Source organism: Orbicella faveolata, unplaced genomic scaffold (assembly GCF_042242905.1).
Source record: "Orbicella faveolata isolate gen_17 unplaced genomic scaffold, um_ofav_v1 contig_35, whole genome shotgun sequence".
NCBI classification, from domain to species: domain Eukaryota; kingdom Metazoa; phylum Cnidaria; class Anthozoa; order Scleractinia; family Merulinidae; genus Orbicella; species Orbicella faveolata.
In genome coordinates, this window is record NW_028301564.1 from 15,251,346 (window position 1) to 15,269,924 (window position 18,579).

General features: G+C 49.9%; 4 protein-coding genes across 4 annotated transcripts; all 4 read right to left on the reverse strand.

Moving 5' to 3' along the window:
- Positions 1-5,411: 5,411 nt before the first annotated feature.
- Positions 5,412-6,911, reverse strand: LOC149103448 (uncharacterized). The gene has a single exon (XM_089274100.1). The coding sequence runs from the start codon at positions 6,190-6,192 to the stop codon at positions 5,419-5,421; it is 774 nt and encodes a 257-aa protein (XP_089130226.1). The 5' UTR covers positions 6,193-6,911; the 3' UTR covers positions 5,412-5,418.
- Positions 6,912-7,607: 696 nt separating this feature from the next.
- Positions 7,608-10,506, reverse strand: LOC149103449 (uncharacterized protein F54H12.2-like). Its single transcript, XM_089273887.1, has one exon. It carries the CDS (start codon positions 9,687-9,689, stop codon positions 8,301-8,303), a length of 1,389 nt encoding a protein of 462 aa, XP_089130013.1. The 5' UTR covers positions 9,690-10,506; the 3' UTR covers positions 7,608-8,300.
- Positions 10,507-12,118: 1,612 nt separating this feature from the next.
- LOC149103450 (uncharacterized) lies at positions 12,119-13,377 on the reverse strand. Its single transcript, XM_089273535.1, has one exon. It carries the CDS (start codon positions 13,293-13,295, stop codon positions 12,201-12,203), a length of 1,095 nt encoding a protein of 364 aa, XP_089129661.1. The 5' UTR covers positions 13,296-13,377; the 3' UTR covers positions 12,119-12,200.
- Positions 13,378-14,813: 1,436 nt separating this feature from the next.
- On the reverse strand, positions 14,814-15,682 carry LOC149103451 (uncharacterized). The gene has a single exon (XM_089273536.1). It carries the CDS (start codon positions 15,633-15,635, stop codon positions 14,814-14,816), a length of 822 nt encoding a protein of 273 aa, XP_089129662.1. The 5' UTR covers positions 15,636-15,682.
- Positions 15,683-18,579: the final 2,897 nt, after the last annotated feature.

An 18,579-nucleotide genomic window follows, 5' to 3' on the forward strand; every position in this document is an offset into this window, starting at 1 on the left:
TCGGGTATATTGATTAACGCGTCGTTAAAACTAAATCCTAAATGGATTCTCATTTTCGCGTCACGACTGTCGACATAATGACCATATACAGTAGTGTGATGAGAGACTCTTTCATAAACCTTGTTACAATTACACAAGTTTGCTCCACATTTACGCGTTCGTATTTCTATGTGCCCATACTGCCATTGTTTTTTCAGTATATCGTAATATACAATTTGTTCGTAAAGTTTGTTCAATAGTTCATTGTTCCTGCGGTCGAATATGTACTGCCAGGTTGCCAGGCAAAGTATGTGACACTGTATCTCTGTTGGTAGTCGGTCCCAGTAACTCTATGAAAAGAAGGTGACGAACAAGGCGTGACAAAGATGTCGTGAGAATTTGTAACCGCAAAACACAACGAAACAAAATCTCAAGTCCAAACGGAGGTAGAACTCTAGGGTAAAGGAGGCGACGACGAGTCTCAGTTCCATGGTCAGTTGTCTAGGGAAGCAACGAACGTGGTTAGATAACACGGGGTGTGACAGATTTGACAGTGCAACTTCTCAGCGGTCACTCCCCTGTTCATCAACTGATCATCGAGTTCCCTGGCGAAGCAATCGAAATGCACGTAGTAACGACAGCACTTGGTACGAGCGCAGGTTTCGGTTCTAAGGATGACTTTCTTACATAGGGTGCATGTTAAACTCACTGCTTCTTCTTCATGTTGATCCATCTGTTGGTTCATCTCCTCGTCGGTCAGCTCTTGTGCCATGATTTTTTCCAGCGCTCGATACAAGTCAAAAACTCAGAGTGACTTGAACGGTTCGACTCGATTTTTTATACACACGGTATAATGGTGTCCAGTCTCCGACCGAGTGGGGGTATACCCCCCCTATCCCCTGGGTCGGTGGTAACACGTGACTTGGTCTCGATCTGTGATTGGTTGGACGGATCTGCGTAAAGCGAATCCGCGCCGTCCCCGATCTTCACTCTGAGTTTTTAACTTGTATGAGCGTCCATTACAGAAGACCATGCCTGCCCGCTCCGCTGCAGCATTGAAACGAAAGAGAGTGAGAACAAGAGAGTACGTGCGAGAATGGAAAAAGAAAAATCCGGAGAAAGTTCGCGAGCAGAAAAGACGGTATCGTGCACGAAACCGGGACAAGATGCGTGACATGGTGCGCGACGCATTGAATCGTTGGAGAAGGAACAATCCAGAGCAGGTGAGGGTCCAAAAACGTCGTTATAGGGAGCGCAAACGTCGCTCCCTTTTACCTGGAACACGACGGAGGAAAGAGTACGAGTGTAAATATGATCCGGATGAAATTCTTCGGGGTTTGTTTGGAGTTCGGGTTGTGCTAACGGATTTCAGGGGAACACTACCGCCATCCAACACCACGACCACCGCCGCTAAGAGCACTACCACCACCATTACCACTGCAACACTACCGCCACTATCGACATTACCACAAAGGAACACCACTATCACCGCCGCTAAGAGCACTACCACCAATACCACTGCAGCACTACTGGCATTACCCCCACCGCAACGCCGTGGGAGGCGGTTGTCTTATTCCTCCTCTGACTCTGACTCTGAGCCTGATGAAGGGTTGGTAGCAGAGTTAGAACGCATGTTAGCGGAACCCGAGGATCCTGTAAAACGGAGACTTGAAAAGATCAGGAAAAATAGGAAGGAAGCAGAAGAAAACAGAGTAAGACGAATGCAAGAAAGACGGAAAACAGAAAAAATGATAACTGAAATAGCTGCTGAGCTTGATAAGATGTCGTTTATGTTACACGACATGGGTAGATGGTTTCAACAATTTGAACGCGAGGATAAGGTAGAGCAGGCTACTCAGTTTGAATATTCGCGCAATGTATACATTACCGCCGAACTTATGGATCAGTTGGAACACTATTTAATTTAGACTTGAAGAGACTCTTTTTTGAAAAACAACAAAGCGTGTGTAACTTTAATTACAACAACAATAAAAAGTTTTACAATTTCCAACGTTTCTTGGTCTGCATGATTTTCTTAACAATGCGTTCTGTCATGGTTTTACGTCCGGGTAATTTGTCAATGGCCTGGATCATCTTGGTGTCGGCGTTCCATTTGTCCTGTAAGTTCTTGGCCCTGGAATAGTCAATGTCGTGTTGTTTGGCCAGTCGGTCCAGACGGTTGATCCCGGGGTCTCCACGCGCCAGACGTTTCTTCAGTTTGGTACCAGGTCCCATGTACTGATAACCGGGCCAATGAAACTCGATCCCGGTCTTGCCCAACCATTTTTGGATGTCGAACCCATACCCTCGTTGACGTCGACGTCGGGTACTTCTCCTCGGGGGTGGAGGTGCCTTTTTCCTCTTCTTAATCCGAGTCATAGTCTAGTCCCCTTCTCCAGGGGTCTTCGAAATCTTCCCACCCTGCTTGTAACTTTTCTGCGGCTGACGGTTTGGCCTTCTTGTACTTCTTTGACTTGCCTTTGGGACTGTAACCACCGTCGTCGTAGTCGATACCGAGTGATTTCAGTACACGTCTGGCTCTATCGGAGATGGGTGCTTTTTTCTTGGACGATAGGGGAGTTTTACCTAGCGTGACCTGTTCGAATGGACTGAAGGGTTTGGGGGTTTTCTTCTCCTTTTTAAAACCTGACGTGGAGGGTATGGGGGTTTTCAGCTCCTTTTTCAGTCCTGTCGTAGAAAGGGGTTGTGGCGGGATGATCACGGGGGCTGCGGCTGGTTGGTTGACTCCCTTGAGGATCTGTTTCAACAGAGTTTCGACGGGTGCGTCGACCATGCCTTCGGGTTCTGTCGTTCCCTGGTACGAGATGGGACCGCTTTTACCCGTCCGTATACGTTTCACCAGTTTCCCTTCCTCGGAGGCGATGGGTTTGGTCATCTTGACGGCCATGCTGTCGGGGATACGTTTGTCGTTCAGGATGAGATGTTCTTCGGCGGCCAGACGTCCGGCTTTGTTCAACAAGGCATTCTGGCTGATCTTACCCTTGTAATAATCTTGCAGACGATTGAATTCTTGAACGGGTACCATCATGACTTCGTTCATACCTTCTGACTCAAAGTCGTGTCAGGAAATTCGGACAATTCTCTCAAGGCCGTCTCGTAACAGTCTTGCCAGTACCGTATGGATTCGTCTTTCTTTTCCAACTCGAGTTCGAGACTTCCAACGGTTCGCTTGCCTTTACCGCACTCCCTGCACAACTCGATGCACCCACCGGGCGGCGTGGTATCTCGTTTCGTTTGACAGGTTTGGCAGAAGTCACCGAACTTTAAAGCCATGTATTCTTGATACAGGTCGTGGTACCTCTTGTTCAGGTACTCGTACGAGTCTTTCCATCGGGCTTCGCGACGATTGGCGTCTTGCAACAACTGCACGAGTTTAGGAATGGTATTGTTGGACTCGTCTTCTCTCGGTGGGAAATTGGGTATGACGTCGATCCCCTCCAGCGGGTAACCGTCCTCGCTGCGTCCTTTCACCGTACACAACATGCTTTGAAACAACCGTGCAAACCGCTCCAGAACCCCGCTCCGTTTTGGGTGAGGAGATGTTCTCTTCGACGCTTGAGAGAGTTTTTGCGTCTACCCACTTCGCGCAGAACCCTTTTATGTCTTTTCAGTTTCCCATAAGTCGTTGCGTTGATGGGGATCCTCTTTTTCAGCAAATTGAGAACCATCTCGCTGATGGCGTTGATCTGATCTTTGTCGGCGATTTGTAACATCCGTTGACGTTTGTTCCGATTGGCTTCTTTCAGGACGCGCGTCAGGAAAGGACGTTGTCGTCGTAACCGCTTCATCGTGGCCTTATGCGCGCGAGCGGATTGGCGTACTCCTTTTATCGTCTTTTACTTGCCGCTCTCTTGTAGACAGCACCCCATATGCCAAGTGATGGAACGATATCTCTGGAAAATTGTCGTTTTTCTCTTTGGTATTTTTTGTAACCTTGGGCTAGTTGTTTAAACCTTCCTTTCAGAATTGCGGCTTCCGACGGAGATATGCCTCCACCTCTTTGTTTCCTCTTTCTCCTCCTCCGTGCTCGCATGGTGACGAGTGAGGTTTACGACGGCTAGTCTCGTCCTTTTATTTTTTCACATGATGGAGCATCGGAACGATTCGCCACCGCTATCCCACTTTTCGCCTCGTCTCATCCGTTCCAACATCCTTTTGGTATGTTTAGCTTCTTGTTTGGCTCTCAGGCTTCCGATGCCTTTGGTGATACTCCAAGCCGCCTTGGGGAAACCCGCCACCACAGTGCCGATCCCTTCTCCCCTTTGGTACCGTCTTCTTTTAGTGGTTTTACGTCTTTTCGAAGACGCTTTCTTTCTCCTTGACCTCTTGGGCATGTTGGTTCTGAATGAAGAGGATGCCTGCGCTGTCATTTTTTTATAGCGGCACGTGACGAAATCGTTTGGCGTAGTCTCGAACGTATCGGTCGTACGTGGGAGATGTAAAATCCGTCACCACGTCGTCCAACGTTTGCATCTTGGTCAAAAACCCATCCAATTCCTCCACGCCACCCAAAGCGTAGTTCCTCAGTTCAGTCAACGTCTTTTCGTACGTCGTGTAAGCGAATTGGGCCATGTCCATCTTGAACGAATACTTCTTGAAATCGTTCCATCCTTTCAGTAAGGTGGCAAAAGCCGTCATTCCTACCACCGTGTACCCATCTTTCCACACGGATCCCAAGACGATACTCACCGCCACCGTCAGTAAGGCCAGTCCGTTGAGAATGGCGTTGCACAATTTGTAGTAACCGAACATCTGCCTTCGACACCACCAATACTTGTGGTAGAAAGCGTACAAGACGTCCAAACGTTTCAGGGAATCCAAATCCACCACGGTGTTGAAAGGTTCATCCAATAAACAGACCGAAGTACTCATGACTCTTTTCCAACCAGTGCCAAACGTAGTCTGACTTTCTGTCGGGACGTTCGATCCTTTTAGCTTGTTGCTTGTATTCCCAGATCTCGTCCTTGAAGGCGGTTTCTACGGATTGGTTCAGGATGTCCTGGACTTGTCGGTAACTATCGCACTCGTCCGCGATCCGTTTCATGTCTTCGTGATCCATGCTGGTCGCATCCCAGTAAGAGCGAGAGCATCGGCATAGATGCAAAAAGTAGGGGAACCACTCGACTTCACTCCTCAACATCTTGATTCGAATGGTTTTTCATCGACGAGGGGGTCGTCTTTTCTTAAGTCTCACGAGTCTTCGGATTCCGCGACCCACGCCCACTCCCACACCACCAATGGTAGCGGCGGTTCCAGCTCGGATGCCTGTTTTCACGGCGCGGCCGCCCAACGCTTTGGCCAATCCCAAGGCGGCCCCTTTACCAATGGGTAACATCGCAGACAGGGCATTCGCAAGAGCACCGCTCCATTGCTTTCTCCTTTTCGGTCGACGACGGCGTCTTCTCATGGTTGTTGTTCTCAGTTACGTACACTGGTCGAATTGCGTGTGACGGTAGGACGTTGTCCGTTTTTATAGGTGGTCGTAATCGTGTTGGTGGTCGTGATGCCTGCGATTCGTCGACCCGCGGCCGTCTGTTGTTGTTGGCGCAAAATCTCTTCCAATTGTTGCTGCATCTGGGCTTGGTCGAGAACACGGTCTCCTCGCCTCCTTCTTCTTCTTCCTCCTCGACCCGATCGAATCGACGAAGGCGGTGTGGAGTCACTACCACTTCCGCCTCCTCCGCCTCCGCCTCCACCTCCGCCTCCGCCTCCACCTCCGCCTCCGCCTCCACCTCCGCCTCCGCCTCTGCCTCTGCCTCTTCCACCGCCGCTACCACTAGCGCTACTTCGTCTGCGGCTTCCGGAATCACTGGAGGACGTCGGTGTATTTTGACGTGGGACGCGTCTCGGTCGTTTCCCTCCTCGAACGGCTCGTCCCAAAGGTGTGGACATTGTTATCCTGGGTGCCCCGACACCTGCCGTGACATTGGCGCGCGACACGGATCCAGCACTGCCGACACCCACCGTGACGTTGGTCTGCGGTGCACCCGAGCCAGCGGTGCCCACTCCGACGGGCGAGACATTGGGCAGGGGCGGTGTCGCCAGTGACGATCGCGGTGAAGGAGGAGTGTTCAGACTCGTACCCACACCCGCTGCAGGCGGAATCGGAGTACTCGTCCGAGCCGGTGTCCCCCAAGGCGAGTAATCTTGCAGAGCCGAGAAGTTGAAATCGTCACTACCATAAGAGCTCATTTTTATCCATGTACCTTTCTCTTTCTATCTTCTTCTCGGCGAGTTCTCGTTGTTTATGAACCAAATAATCGAAACCTTCACCGTTATATGCGTTTATGATGGACCGTACATGACGGTAACTCTCGCATTCTGTGACCTGTCTCATCGGTTCGTAGTCCAGCTCGTGGGGATTCATGCAGTATTTGAGTCTGGTCTTGCATAGGACGATGAACAGCGGAAACCACTCGACTTCGCTCCTCAACATGATGGGGTTGCAAACTGATGGCATCGTACGAATCCTTCGTCTTTTAATACGTGACTGAGGACGCGTTGATCGTCCTGACTGGCTGGATGGAGATCCAATAGCATGTAACCGTAAGGTCGATCGGTGACCTTTCGAAACGTGTCCAACACCTCTTGCCATTGCGTGGGAAACGATTGCAGAAGTAAATTCCGTATCCCCAACTGATCCCGAGGGTTCTTGAAGGCCGCGATGTAATGCGCGTTTCTGGAAATGGTCTTGGCGAATTTTCCGTTGGGGAATAGATCCTGGCACAGGTAGATCACCGTGATGTTCCGATGATGCGAATGTTTGGTGAAGAGATCCAACACGCGCTTGTCGTTACCACCCTCGTCCATCAGATCGTCCAGGACCAACACACCCCCTCCGGGAAACCATCGGGGTAACTGTTCGCTGTCGGGGATGCCTTCGTAAAACTTGACTCCACCCTTCTTGAGCTTTTGGAACCCGTCTTGCCACGATCCGTAGCAGTAATGAATACTCTTCGGTGTCTGTTGGAACAAGTCGCCGTTCTCCAAGAGCAGTTTGGTGGTGAACACCGTCTTGCCGCACCCCGACGGACCCGCTATCAACAAACTCGACGGCGTGTGAAATTGAAACGCTTTGCGTCGTTCCATGATCTCGAGACGTTCCGTTTTTATCCGAACAACTTGGCCAATAGGGTCTTGACGGCCGGGATGCGTCTCAACAGACCCAATAGGGTGACCTTACGATTGAAACAGATGGGTTTTTTCTTGGCCCGACTCCTGATCTTGGCCATGGCCCTCTTGGCAGCGGCTCTCTTGGGACGTCCTTTTTTCTTGGCAGACGCCGATCTCTTTTTTCGAGGTTTTTTCTTGGCGAATTTACTCAAGTCTCCGAACTTGTCTTCGTACCAATGCCTCTTTTTCATTCTTCTTTTCCTATCTTCCTTCTCGGAAAGCTTCGGCATGGCAGGGGCGGCTCTCTTGCGTTTCCTACGCGTGGTCACAGTCGCCGGTAATGCACCGGTGTCCAGGACGGACGGCGGTTGAAAAGACACTTGTCTTCTGGCGGGTTGAAGTATTTTCAGATTGAGTTGTCGTTTTGGCGGTTGGTTTTTCTTGAAATGAGCCTCACTGGGTTGAGGCGTCTTTCCACCCGCTTTTCCATAACGTTTTTCTAACCTGGCTATCACGTCGTCCAAATGTCTATGCCCTTGAAACTGAAGAGCCATGACTACCACACAACCTCTTTTTCAAAAATGAACCTCTTTTATTTCGAACAGCTTATTTTATAACAAATGACGCACTCCTCGGGAGGAACCGCTCGTGTCCTGGTGACACGGGGTTTTACAAATCTTGCGCCAGGCCAACTCGTCCACGATCAGACGTTCTACCATGTGTCCTACTTTACGATCGTTCTCCACAAACTCGTTTTTCTTAAAACGATTCAAGAACTCGTTCATGTCCCGACCTTCGGCTCGGTCGATCAGGAACATCAGGGCGTAACCGCCGCAACTCTGGCTGAACAGGGACTGCAGACTCTTGCCGTTGTGAATCTGGTACTTGAAATGACGATCCAACCATTCTTGGATCGGTTCGGCGGTTCCGTACGCGTCCAACGGTAGACCGTAACTGTCCAGGATCTCGCACCTGTTCTTGTCGGCCCACAAAGCGATCCAATGCACGCCCGGTTTGTCGTGAGGGTCCGTGTTCACGATGTAAGCGGTCGGTCCTTCTTGAGGGACTGTCCTGGGAAGCCGATCGCAAGGGACCGTGCCGTAAAAGACACAGCGTAGGGACGGATTCGTCCGGGCCAAATGATCCAATTGTATATTATTCAAGGCTACTTTCTCCATTTTTTCTTCTCATTGGTACACGTCGTAGATGACGACTCGGTTCTCGTTGATCTCCAGCAAATTCTCGAATTCGCCGTACAACAAGATAGTCAGGTTTTCTCCCGGATTGGCTCCGAAATCGATCACCAGACGCAGTTCACCTTCCTGCTTGGGGTTCAACACTGGACTGTCCAAACATCCATTGGCCGTGTTGTCAAATACAAACATGTTGCATCTCTTGCCGTCCCCCCAATCCACTTTTCGGACCATGTTTCCTTTTCCCCTGCACAACGCTCCTGAGGCTTGGAGGAATCTGTAGTAATCTCTCTGATCTTTACTGTCCCCATCGTGATCGAGCTCCAAGGTCTCGTAGGGGTACTCTTCACCTCTCACCAATTGTTTGATGGAAGCCAGATTGAATTTTCCAAAATTGAACGGACTCTCGGTGATGGTTCCGTTGAAGGCCGCTTGTTTCAACAACAACACCACGAGTCTATTAGGTAGTTTACTGTGGAAAGGATTGCTGCACTCGAAATGACGATTGTCGTTGGGATGCGAGTAAGTGCGAATTTCACCTCTCACCGTGGGGTAAGTGGCCACTCTTCCTCCTTTCAGGCTGGTCATGATCTCTCGGTACACCGAGGGAGTCACTCTCACTTGAGACAGGAACAATCTCACTTTCACGTCGGCTTCAGTCAGTCTGAGAGTACTAACACCGTCCCATCGGATGGTCCACATAGCTGGGGTATTGAAGTACATGTCGATCTGGATCTGCACGCCAGGTAACAGTAACTTGCTGAGATGAAACACTTCCAGGAAAGGTTTGAACCTCAATGTCACGGCTTCTCCGTCCAGAAACTGGGCTCGTCCCTGGACCAAATTCTTGAGATCTTGGGTTAAAACAGTATATTCAGCATGAGGAGTACCAAAATCCAACGCATTGGCTGTCAATTCATCGCCATCTCCGTCGTCGGGTACACCGAGACAGTTGTACCAACCGCTGGGTGTCAGGATCGATTCACCGTCGTCTCGGTCGTGGTTCAACAGGGTCTCGATGTAGGCTTTGAGGTGGTAAGTATCCGTCTGGGGGCTGATGAGAGTCCCATTCAATCTCACATTGATCTGTTTGAAGAGGGTGTGGGCCAGATTATTGGCGAGTCCCAGGACATCCGCTGTCAACAGATTCGTGTTGTTACTTTTCTTGACGGTCAATTCCACTTCAAAGAAACTCTCGTTCAAGTCGATAAAGTCTTCTTGTGGATCGACTTGGAAGGTCACGGGGTTGATCCCCGTATTGAACGGGTTGATTCTCACCAAACGTCGAGACGACATGCTGACATCCGTGGGAGGGGTACTGAACATGTTCAGACGAGGGTTACGAACCCCCGCCGAACGGGCATGAGCCACGAGGTCCGTCATCGTCTACGTCGTCGTCGTCTTCGTCTCCTTCTCAGGGCCGACTGCACCCAACGATAGTTCGGGCGTTTTGATCGGGACGGGAAGATCGATCCGCCTTTATACGTTCGTCGTATCGGGATAAGTCTCACGCGCCTCGAGTAAATGGGATTCAAACTCCAAAGAGGTCTTTTCTCACTTTTTTCGCCAACGCTCGTTTGATCTCTTGCGTCGCTTTACGTTTCACGGCCCGTGTCGCTCCTCTCTTGACCCCGGCGAGACCTCCTCTCCAATTGGGCTTTCCTCCCTTGCCGCCCGAATTTAAACCTTTCAGACCTTCCGTGGCCGCCTCGGTGATAAAGTCTCGGAGAATGCCGGGACCTCGTTTCTTGACACCTCTCCAAGCCATGCCGAATCCGTCTCCGGATTGCCTCATTTTATCGGGATGAAATCGTACCAACGTTCCCCCGATCATTCTTTCTTAAAGTGTAACGTCACGATCGTATTGCCAGGTCCAAATCTCACCAGTTCTCCAGTTGTCTCAGCCACTTGCACCTCTATTATGTCAATGACGTCTTTGCGCACGGGAATATATTGAATGTGGTAAGGCTCGAAATACTGGACACCCGCACCTGTTCTAATCAAGTTGACCTCTCTCAGTACATCCGTGACTTGATTTCCCACCACGCCACTTCTACACACGTCAGAGTAGACGAACAAGGAACGCGAACTGCTTCCCACCACCACCTCGAACGCTTTGTTCAGGTTTAGAAAACGCCAATTGCAATAGATGCTGAGTTTTAAAAAATCTCCATTTCCTCCCTTATCTGTGATGACACCCCAAAAGACAGGTGATCCTTCCTTGTCGTGGACGTCCCCGACGACGCTAATGTCCGGAACGACATCGTCAAAAAGTTCGAACTGCAAGTTAGGTCCCAGATCGTAACCACTACTGTTCTTTTTGAGCCATCCCATTTTTAAAGCCAGTTCAACATTGACGTGGAACGCGGGGAAATGCGTGACAGGACGATAGGTGTTTTTGTTGTCCGTGACCAGTTCATCACCTTCCCACTTGAACTTGACGTAGCTTCTCTTCCCATCATTCGTGACATATTTGGCTCCCAATTTGGGTCCGGAGTTCTTGAAGATGCGTTGTCGCGTGAAAAAGGAGATCATGGATTTCATGAATCCGACACCGTCCACGTTGTAAAATACCTCTTTGAGGTCATCCGTGTCAAAGTAAGCTTCTCCAAACGAGTAAAAACTACTCGATTCTATGCGTCTCCATGAGAAGGAGGACAAGATGGTTTTATCCTCAGAAGCGGTGAAAGAAGGCAACGTCACGTGCGCATCCGGCATGGCGATGCTACTCATTTCCACTTTCCAACCTCCTTCTCCATTCAGGCGTAGGGGACGTGGTAACCTGATCTTGAAATGGTTCGCCTTGTTGTCCGGGAACTCGCTCTTACCACTGTGACTGGGTAAGCTGACGTAAAAATTACTCATCCTTTCTTGAAATGCAACGTGATCGTGGTCACGCCCGACGCAAAGTCCACCAGTCGTCCGTCGTTCTCAGATACCTGCGTCTCGACAATGTCCAAAAAGGTCGTGCGCACCGGTAGATATAGGATGTGTCTCGGTTGAAGGTCGATCACGTCCGGATCGTAACGCACTTGTTTCAACATGTCCGTGACTTGATTTCCCGTCACCATACTCTGTCCCACATTCGAATACACGAACAAGGAACGACGCTCGTGACCGAACGCCTCTTCGTAACTGCGATCCAAATCCGTGAACACCCAATTGATGAAACAACTCAAATGTAAGGTGTCCGGGTCGATCTTGTAAAATGTCTCGTCCCCGTCATTCTGAGCTATGATCAAGTCCGTGGCCGTGGGTACGACTTCCTTGGGAAATTCTTTCCTCAGGTGGGGTCCCAAGACGTAACCCGGTTGTCCGTTCTGTAATCTTCCCATCTTCACCCATTTCATCTTCTTGGCCAAATCGATGCCGATGTTCATTTGCGGGTAGACGCGTTTACCGTTGATCAGGAGGCTGAGGCACGTTCTCGAATTGTCCAGGACGCATTCTCCATGCTCGGCCCGATGCATGACCGTGTACAGCAATTCGGTGGGATCGTCGGGTTTGCTCTTTTTCTTGTACATCGTCACGTCGGCATCCGTTCTAGATCTCAACCTATGCAGGTATCGATCTCGTATCGCGTTCATCAACTCGGTACCGGTCCTCGGCGTGAATTCCAAATCGCTTTCTCGCGTCGCTGAAGAGACCCGGCTGTATAGGTTTATGGAGGCGTTCACCATATCGATCCACCAGATTTCAAACAGAAGAGAATCTTTCAAGTCCATCTTACGCGTCGCGGACGGAAACGAGAGGTCGCTGATACCCACTTTCCATCCCGACTCTCTCAACTGCAACGGGTTCGGCAGACGGTTCTTGAAACTGTGGGCCTTGTTGTCCGGGAACTCGCTCGTGCTGGCATTGCTCATCAGTTGCACGTAAAAGTCGTCGACAGACTCATTCATACTTGAAGTGTAATGTCACCGAGGTCACGCCCGAGGTAAAGTCCACCAGTCTTCCGTCGTTCTCGGCCAATTGCACCTCCACTATATCCAAGACGTTGCTGCGCACGGGTTTATATTGAGTCTGAGTCGGTTCGTACGTCGTCTTGAGCGAGTCGTGGGGGACTTCTCTCAAGAGATCCGTGACTCGATTCCCCGTGATGGTGCTACAACCCACATTCGAATACAGGTACATGGGACTCCGAGGCGGAGGGAGGTCCGGATGAACGACGACTCCACGATTGTAGGTCTTGGCGTATTCCGCGTCCAAGTAACTGAAGCGCCAGTTGCAATAGGGACTGAGCTGTAACGTCCCGTGGCTGTCCAAATTCCAAAATTCGCGAGATCGATTGCTGTCATGGTTGGTCCAGTCTTTCTTGAAATCAGACGGGACTTTGTCGTTGGGAAAGATCTTGAGCATATTCACGTTCAAGTGAACGGAGTAATACGATTCCTCGCGAATCAAACCCAACTTCTTGACCAGTTTAGGACCAAAATACACTCTGGGACGTTTTCTGTCTCCGGACTCGTCGAGGAACGTGTCGGTGTTGTCGATAATCAAATCGTTCCCCTCCCATCGGAACACGGGGTAGTATTTTTTCCCGTTCGGTGCTCGTAGACTTTCGTTGGCGTGATCCATGTAATGATACAGGCGTTCGTGAAAACGGTTGATGAGGTATTGCATGAGAGATCTGCCACTCGTCACTTTGTGTCGGTCACGGTTCAGTTCCTTTCCGCTGACGTAAAATGTCACGGGGTAACGATATGGACTCCACGTAATCCCGTCGTCTAGCAACCTGAACGTTTCAATGGTCCAATCCATACCGAACACGTAGTCGTCGTCGTCAAAGTCGTGCGCCTGAGGGACTGGTACTTGATGCGGTCGTGACGGAGGAATCGGGTAAGACACGCTCGCCAATCCCACTTTCCATTCCTTGTCGGATTCAAACAGGAGCGGATACGGCAGACGGTTCTTGAAACTGTGGGCCTTGTTGTCCGTGAACTCGCTCGTGCTGGCATTGCTCATCAACTGCACGTAAGAGTCTTTCATTTTTTCGTCTTGGGCTTTTGGGTCACGTACAAGCCTTTTTTATCCACCCAACTGTCGTACTTGACTGGCCAACCTTTCCAACGCACCAAGACTTTATCCCCTTTTCGTTTGACGATCTTGTCGATGCGGAACAGATCGTCGTCTTTCACGTCCACCTTTTGCAAATCTTGCGCGTAAAACGTACCCTCCACCGCCGTACCGTCCCATTCTTCCACCTTGTACGTGGTGACCTTCCCAGGACGCACTCGGCGTATCACAAACACCTCTTCGGTCCAACCGGGTAAATACCCTTTCTTGAATTGACGGAACTTCTTGTTCAGTCTCACACGATCCCCGACTTTGAGTTGCGGTTTCTTCAATTTCCCTTTTTTCTTTTTTCCGTAAAGAGTCTCCCACACGTCCTCGCTATTGGCTAAAGTCACTTGATCGGGAGCCATCTTGATACTGCGATGATACGATCGATTGTACCCTCGGACCAGATCTTGTAACACGGGCACAAACGTCATCGTATTCTTCACGGTGAAGTATCGGTACAAACGTTCTTTCAGGGTCCGATTGAACCGTTCCACCACACTGGATTTCGTATCCCCGCGCGTCGAAAAATGATGAATGCCTTTCTGCTTCATCAAATCCTGAAACGTCTTGTTGTAGAATTCCTTCCCGTCGTCCGTCTGGAGATTGATGGGTTTTCTACCTCCTTTCAGGATCTTGGCCATGGCTTCCGTCACCGCTTTACCCGTCTTGCTCTTCAAGGGCTGGACCCAGGCGTGCTTGGAAAACACGTCCACCACCGTCAAGAGATAACGATACCCTCGATTGTACCTTGAAATATTGATCACCTCGATCAGGTCGGCCGTCCACTGCTCGTCGATGCCGAACACCACCACCGGGACCGTGGGAAACCGACGACGTCTGGGTTTGTGCAGCGTGTACCCCAAATCCCGTTGCAAGACCTCGCGAGCACGTCGTACCGAGATCTTATTGGCCTGGGCGAATCGCGTCAGACCGCCTAGACTACCGGGTCTGGAAGGATCCCGATACCGTCCCAGTAACGTTCCGGTCGAAAGCGGCTTTTGCTTCTTCATAGTCGATAAAGTTTGTACACGCACTGTCTCCACAACTCGAAACGTTGCTCCCGTACCTCGAGATACTTCTTAAATGAATCGGGTTGCCGTTTCAACCACAAGATATAAACGACAAAACGCATCACGTTGGGTTCGACGTCGGTATAGTCAAACACCTCCAAGGGCGAATCGCTGAAATGGTCGGGGATGGGTTCACCCTTACCGTATCGCTCGTAGACACTAGTGCACTTGGAACACAAGGTCGTCCAACACCATCGATCGGCTATGGTCGTACACATTCTCGAGATCAACCAACTCAAAGCATGAGACATAATGATTTGAACCCAATTCTTTATTCACACTTTCTTATATGTACAAAAAACGTCGTGCCTGATTGGTTCTTACGTAAAAATCGACTCTGATTGGATAACACGAAAAAGAAGGCGAAAAAAGACTAGTCTGAATCTGAAAAGTATTGAACATATCCCGTGTTCTTACATTCCTGACCGTACTCATTATCACAGTCTTCCTCATAGGTATCCATGGCATAATATTTACAATTTCTCCAATCACATTTACCGGGTCTCCACTTCAGGGCTTCCTCCTCGTCCCCCTTCACATAGAATGCTTGGCGCATACTCTCTCTACACTCACCACACAGGTCATCCTCATCCGCTTCAAGGGCACGGAAGAAAAACCGATCCTTCCACAGATCACGCTGACGCATGATATCGTAGATCAACTCTTCCAACTTCAGACACGTTTCCTTGTGAGCGCACCTGTTGAAAGTCAGTATCTCCTCCACCCTGGGACTCTGGTCCGACTCCCTCACCCGTCGTGACAGGTCGCGAGCGAACCGCAAGGGTTCAAACAGATCACGGATGACATCGCTCATCATGTACGTGAGGTGATCTGTGGCGATAAAACAGGCACGCTCGGCGTCCAGGGTGGGATCCCGACAATGAATGAATTTGAATTGACCGCTACCACTTCTGTACATCACGCGACACCACTCACCACAGAACAAAAACACGTGTTCGTTCTTCTTCATCATCTCCAAAATCGTACCACCCCAGTCAGGACGACGTCTCATCAAGAGCTCAAAAGACCACAGACTATCGGGTATTTGACCTAACGGTTCGAAGAGATTGTCAAAAATGTACATGTCCACTCTAACATCCGGAATGGCATCGAGATCTCTTAAAGTGTGTACCTTCTGATCCACGATCTGCTCCACGAGGTCCCGAATCTGGTTCGAGTTGCTGTAGTAAGTCATCTTGACGCCCTCAGACAAACTCGTTAAACTTCTTTCCTTCTCGATCTGCCAACTTGGTGACCTCCAAGCCAGACAAATGAGGATAGCAACTACGGTCGCCCCAGTCAATCAAGTGCCTCTGGAGCCTATAGTACAAAGGAGAGACAAGACGTAACTCCAATTCAATTATCTTCCCGTGTAACGGTCTTTCGCCTTCTTTTTCGATTGTATCCAAAACGTCAGAAGCTCGATTCAACTGTTGTCTAAGATCTTCAAGGATCTCTTGCACGTCTCTCGCATCCAAAATACTACAGGTCATCACCGCGTCAAGAGCAAGTCGAGACTGATTCGCTGCGTCCAACGGGCTCCTTTTATACCCGCGCTGTGGATCCACTTTTCACTCCGTACTTTCCCGGATCACGCGCCCTTTTTCAGATCCGCCAATCGGAACGAAGACCGTCACATGATCCCATCACACCACACGGCACCGATTGGTCGTCAAAAACGTCCATAAAGTCGAACCACGCATTCCATCACGAGTCACTTTTCAGCAGAAGTCGTCATGGATTCACACGTCGAACCCGACAGTAAAAAAAGAAAAAAGAAGGAGGCGCGTAAGAAACTGCTCTTGCCCCAGAGAGTGGAAGGAGAAGTAGGAGGTAAACAACTACAATCCACCTTAGATAGATGGTTATTCAAAAAACCTCGTGCCAGACTACGTTTCAACGAACGCGTCCTCTTCAAAGAGATCACCCCGGACTCGGTCAGTTGGACCACCGTCCCTCTCAAAGGCTTCTCGCGACCATGGAGCGCCTTTTCGATCCAACGCCAAGAATTTAAATGCCAAATGAAAAGTAACCATGACAAGCGAAGGCAAAGACTGACCCCCAAGAACGTGCGAAAAACCACCCACATCCTAGAAACCATGCGACGTGAAAACACCTTGTTGGGATACTAACTCGTTCTCTATCTTCACAGACTCAAAGCTACCTGCCATTCAAGGCGGATGCATGACCGTGATCAGAGAGTCACCTCCTCGAACCATGCAAGTCCTGGAAGCCATGGGACTCGACAAATTCAAGAAAGACGACCTCGTAGAAGTATCACCTGAAGTGGATGACCGAGGAGAATTCACCGAAGTCCAAGTGTTGGAGGAATTCAACCCCGATCAGTTCCTGAACCAACTGAAACCCCAAGATCCCACCTGCCCGCGTTGCATGGTACCCATGGAATATGGAAGCGTGCGAACCCCAGACGGTGGTACCTGGGAATATTACCGATGCCCCTCTTCCAGATTCTACACCAAGTGTTATGTGACCTGTGGCGTCAAAGAGGTGGGCACTTACCTGAGACGCGTCGAAGAACAGACCCACCCCTGCTACAGGAACATCGACCCGGCTCGTTTCCGATGTCTATGCAGCAAGTCCCTGGTCTTAGCCACCTCCCACTCCCAGTCCAACCCAGACAGGCTCTATCTCAAGTGTCCCAAGCGCACCTGCAAGTTCTTTCAATGGATCGACGAATACCCACGAGGAGTCGCCGAAGCCATACTGATCAATGGACAGGACCCAAACTAAGAAAAAGACAGACACAGTTTTTTGTAAAAACACACTCTGATTTTTATTTCACACTATTTACACGTTGGGTAATTTGTCCTCCGCGTCGATCATGGCTCGCATCGTTACTTGATCACAATGGTTGAAAGTACTATAATAAAAGTCAATTGTGAGAACATAGCGTCTCGCTGTCTTCTTCTGTCTCTTAGTCCACGTGGACTGAAAGGGCTCAAACCCGTAACACAGCATCAGTCGGTGATACGTAATACGGTCCACGGGCGGCTTCACTTTAAGGTCCCATACAAGGTTCTTATATATAGTACGGATCGAGTTGAACAAGGTCCGGCTAAAACACTTCTCGATTCTACGGTACTGGTACATACTTCGGGTCCAGTTCTCCCTCTGCTCGTCCATAAAAAACAAGATTTGGTGGAGCATCACCTCGAGCTGGCTGGAGTCTTTGAGCTGAGTCAGCCATCGTCGGCCCACCAACAAATCCCGGATGGGAAAGTTCATGTCCTCATAAAATCGGGTCCAGGGTGTCTGCATTTGATCAATGGCTTCCTCATACGTAGTATCAGGCTTTCTAGGTCTGAAATCGTTCTGCAGGTATCTCTCCCTCAAGGCCATATTGACGCTCAATACAAGTTTAAAACTCAGAGTGAAGATCGGGGACGACGCGGATTCGCCTTATGAAGATCCGTCCAGCCAATCACAGATCGAGACCAAGTCACGTGTTACCTCAGACCCAGGGGATAGGGGGGTATCCCCCTACCACACCCACTCACGGTAGGAGACTGGACACCATTATACCGTGTGTATAAAATAAGCGAGTTGGACCGTTCACTTTTCACTCTGAGTTATTTTTCAACTTGTATGAGCGCCTATAGAAGACTGTGGATACTCTCGTTGGTGTGGTTCCTCAAGGTACCAAGTGAGTATGGAAGTATTAGAGCAGTGTCACATAGAGTTGACTACCTGGGAAAAGCGGGTGAGAGAGTGGATGAACGACGAAGAAGAAGAGACCCCTTTGTACAGGGACCTAGAACAACTTCTAGGTTTTATCGAGGTGGCCCGGGACCAACTAGATCTTTTGGGGCTGGAAGAGAGGTTGGGGGTCCTTGATGAGGACGACACCAATGATTTGGTGATTCATATAGACTGGGTCCGAAACACTTACAGACAATTGCTTCATTTTTAGCCATGGAACCACCCCTTCACTGCCACGTATGCAAACAGCTGAGACCCTGCTGCCGCCTACCGATCCTAGAATTAAGCAGAAATGGAACCCACACCCAATTCGTACGCGCGATCACGGGACCACTCAGAAAAGAATGGGGACTAGGGTGCGTCTACGCCACCTGTTGCGGGGTCATCTACGGCATGTACCACAATCTGGAAACCGAATG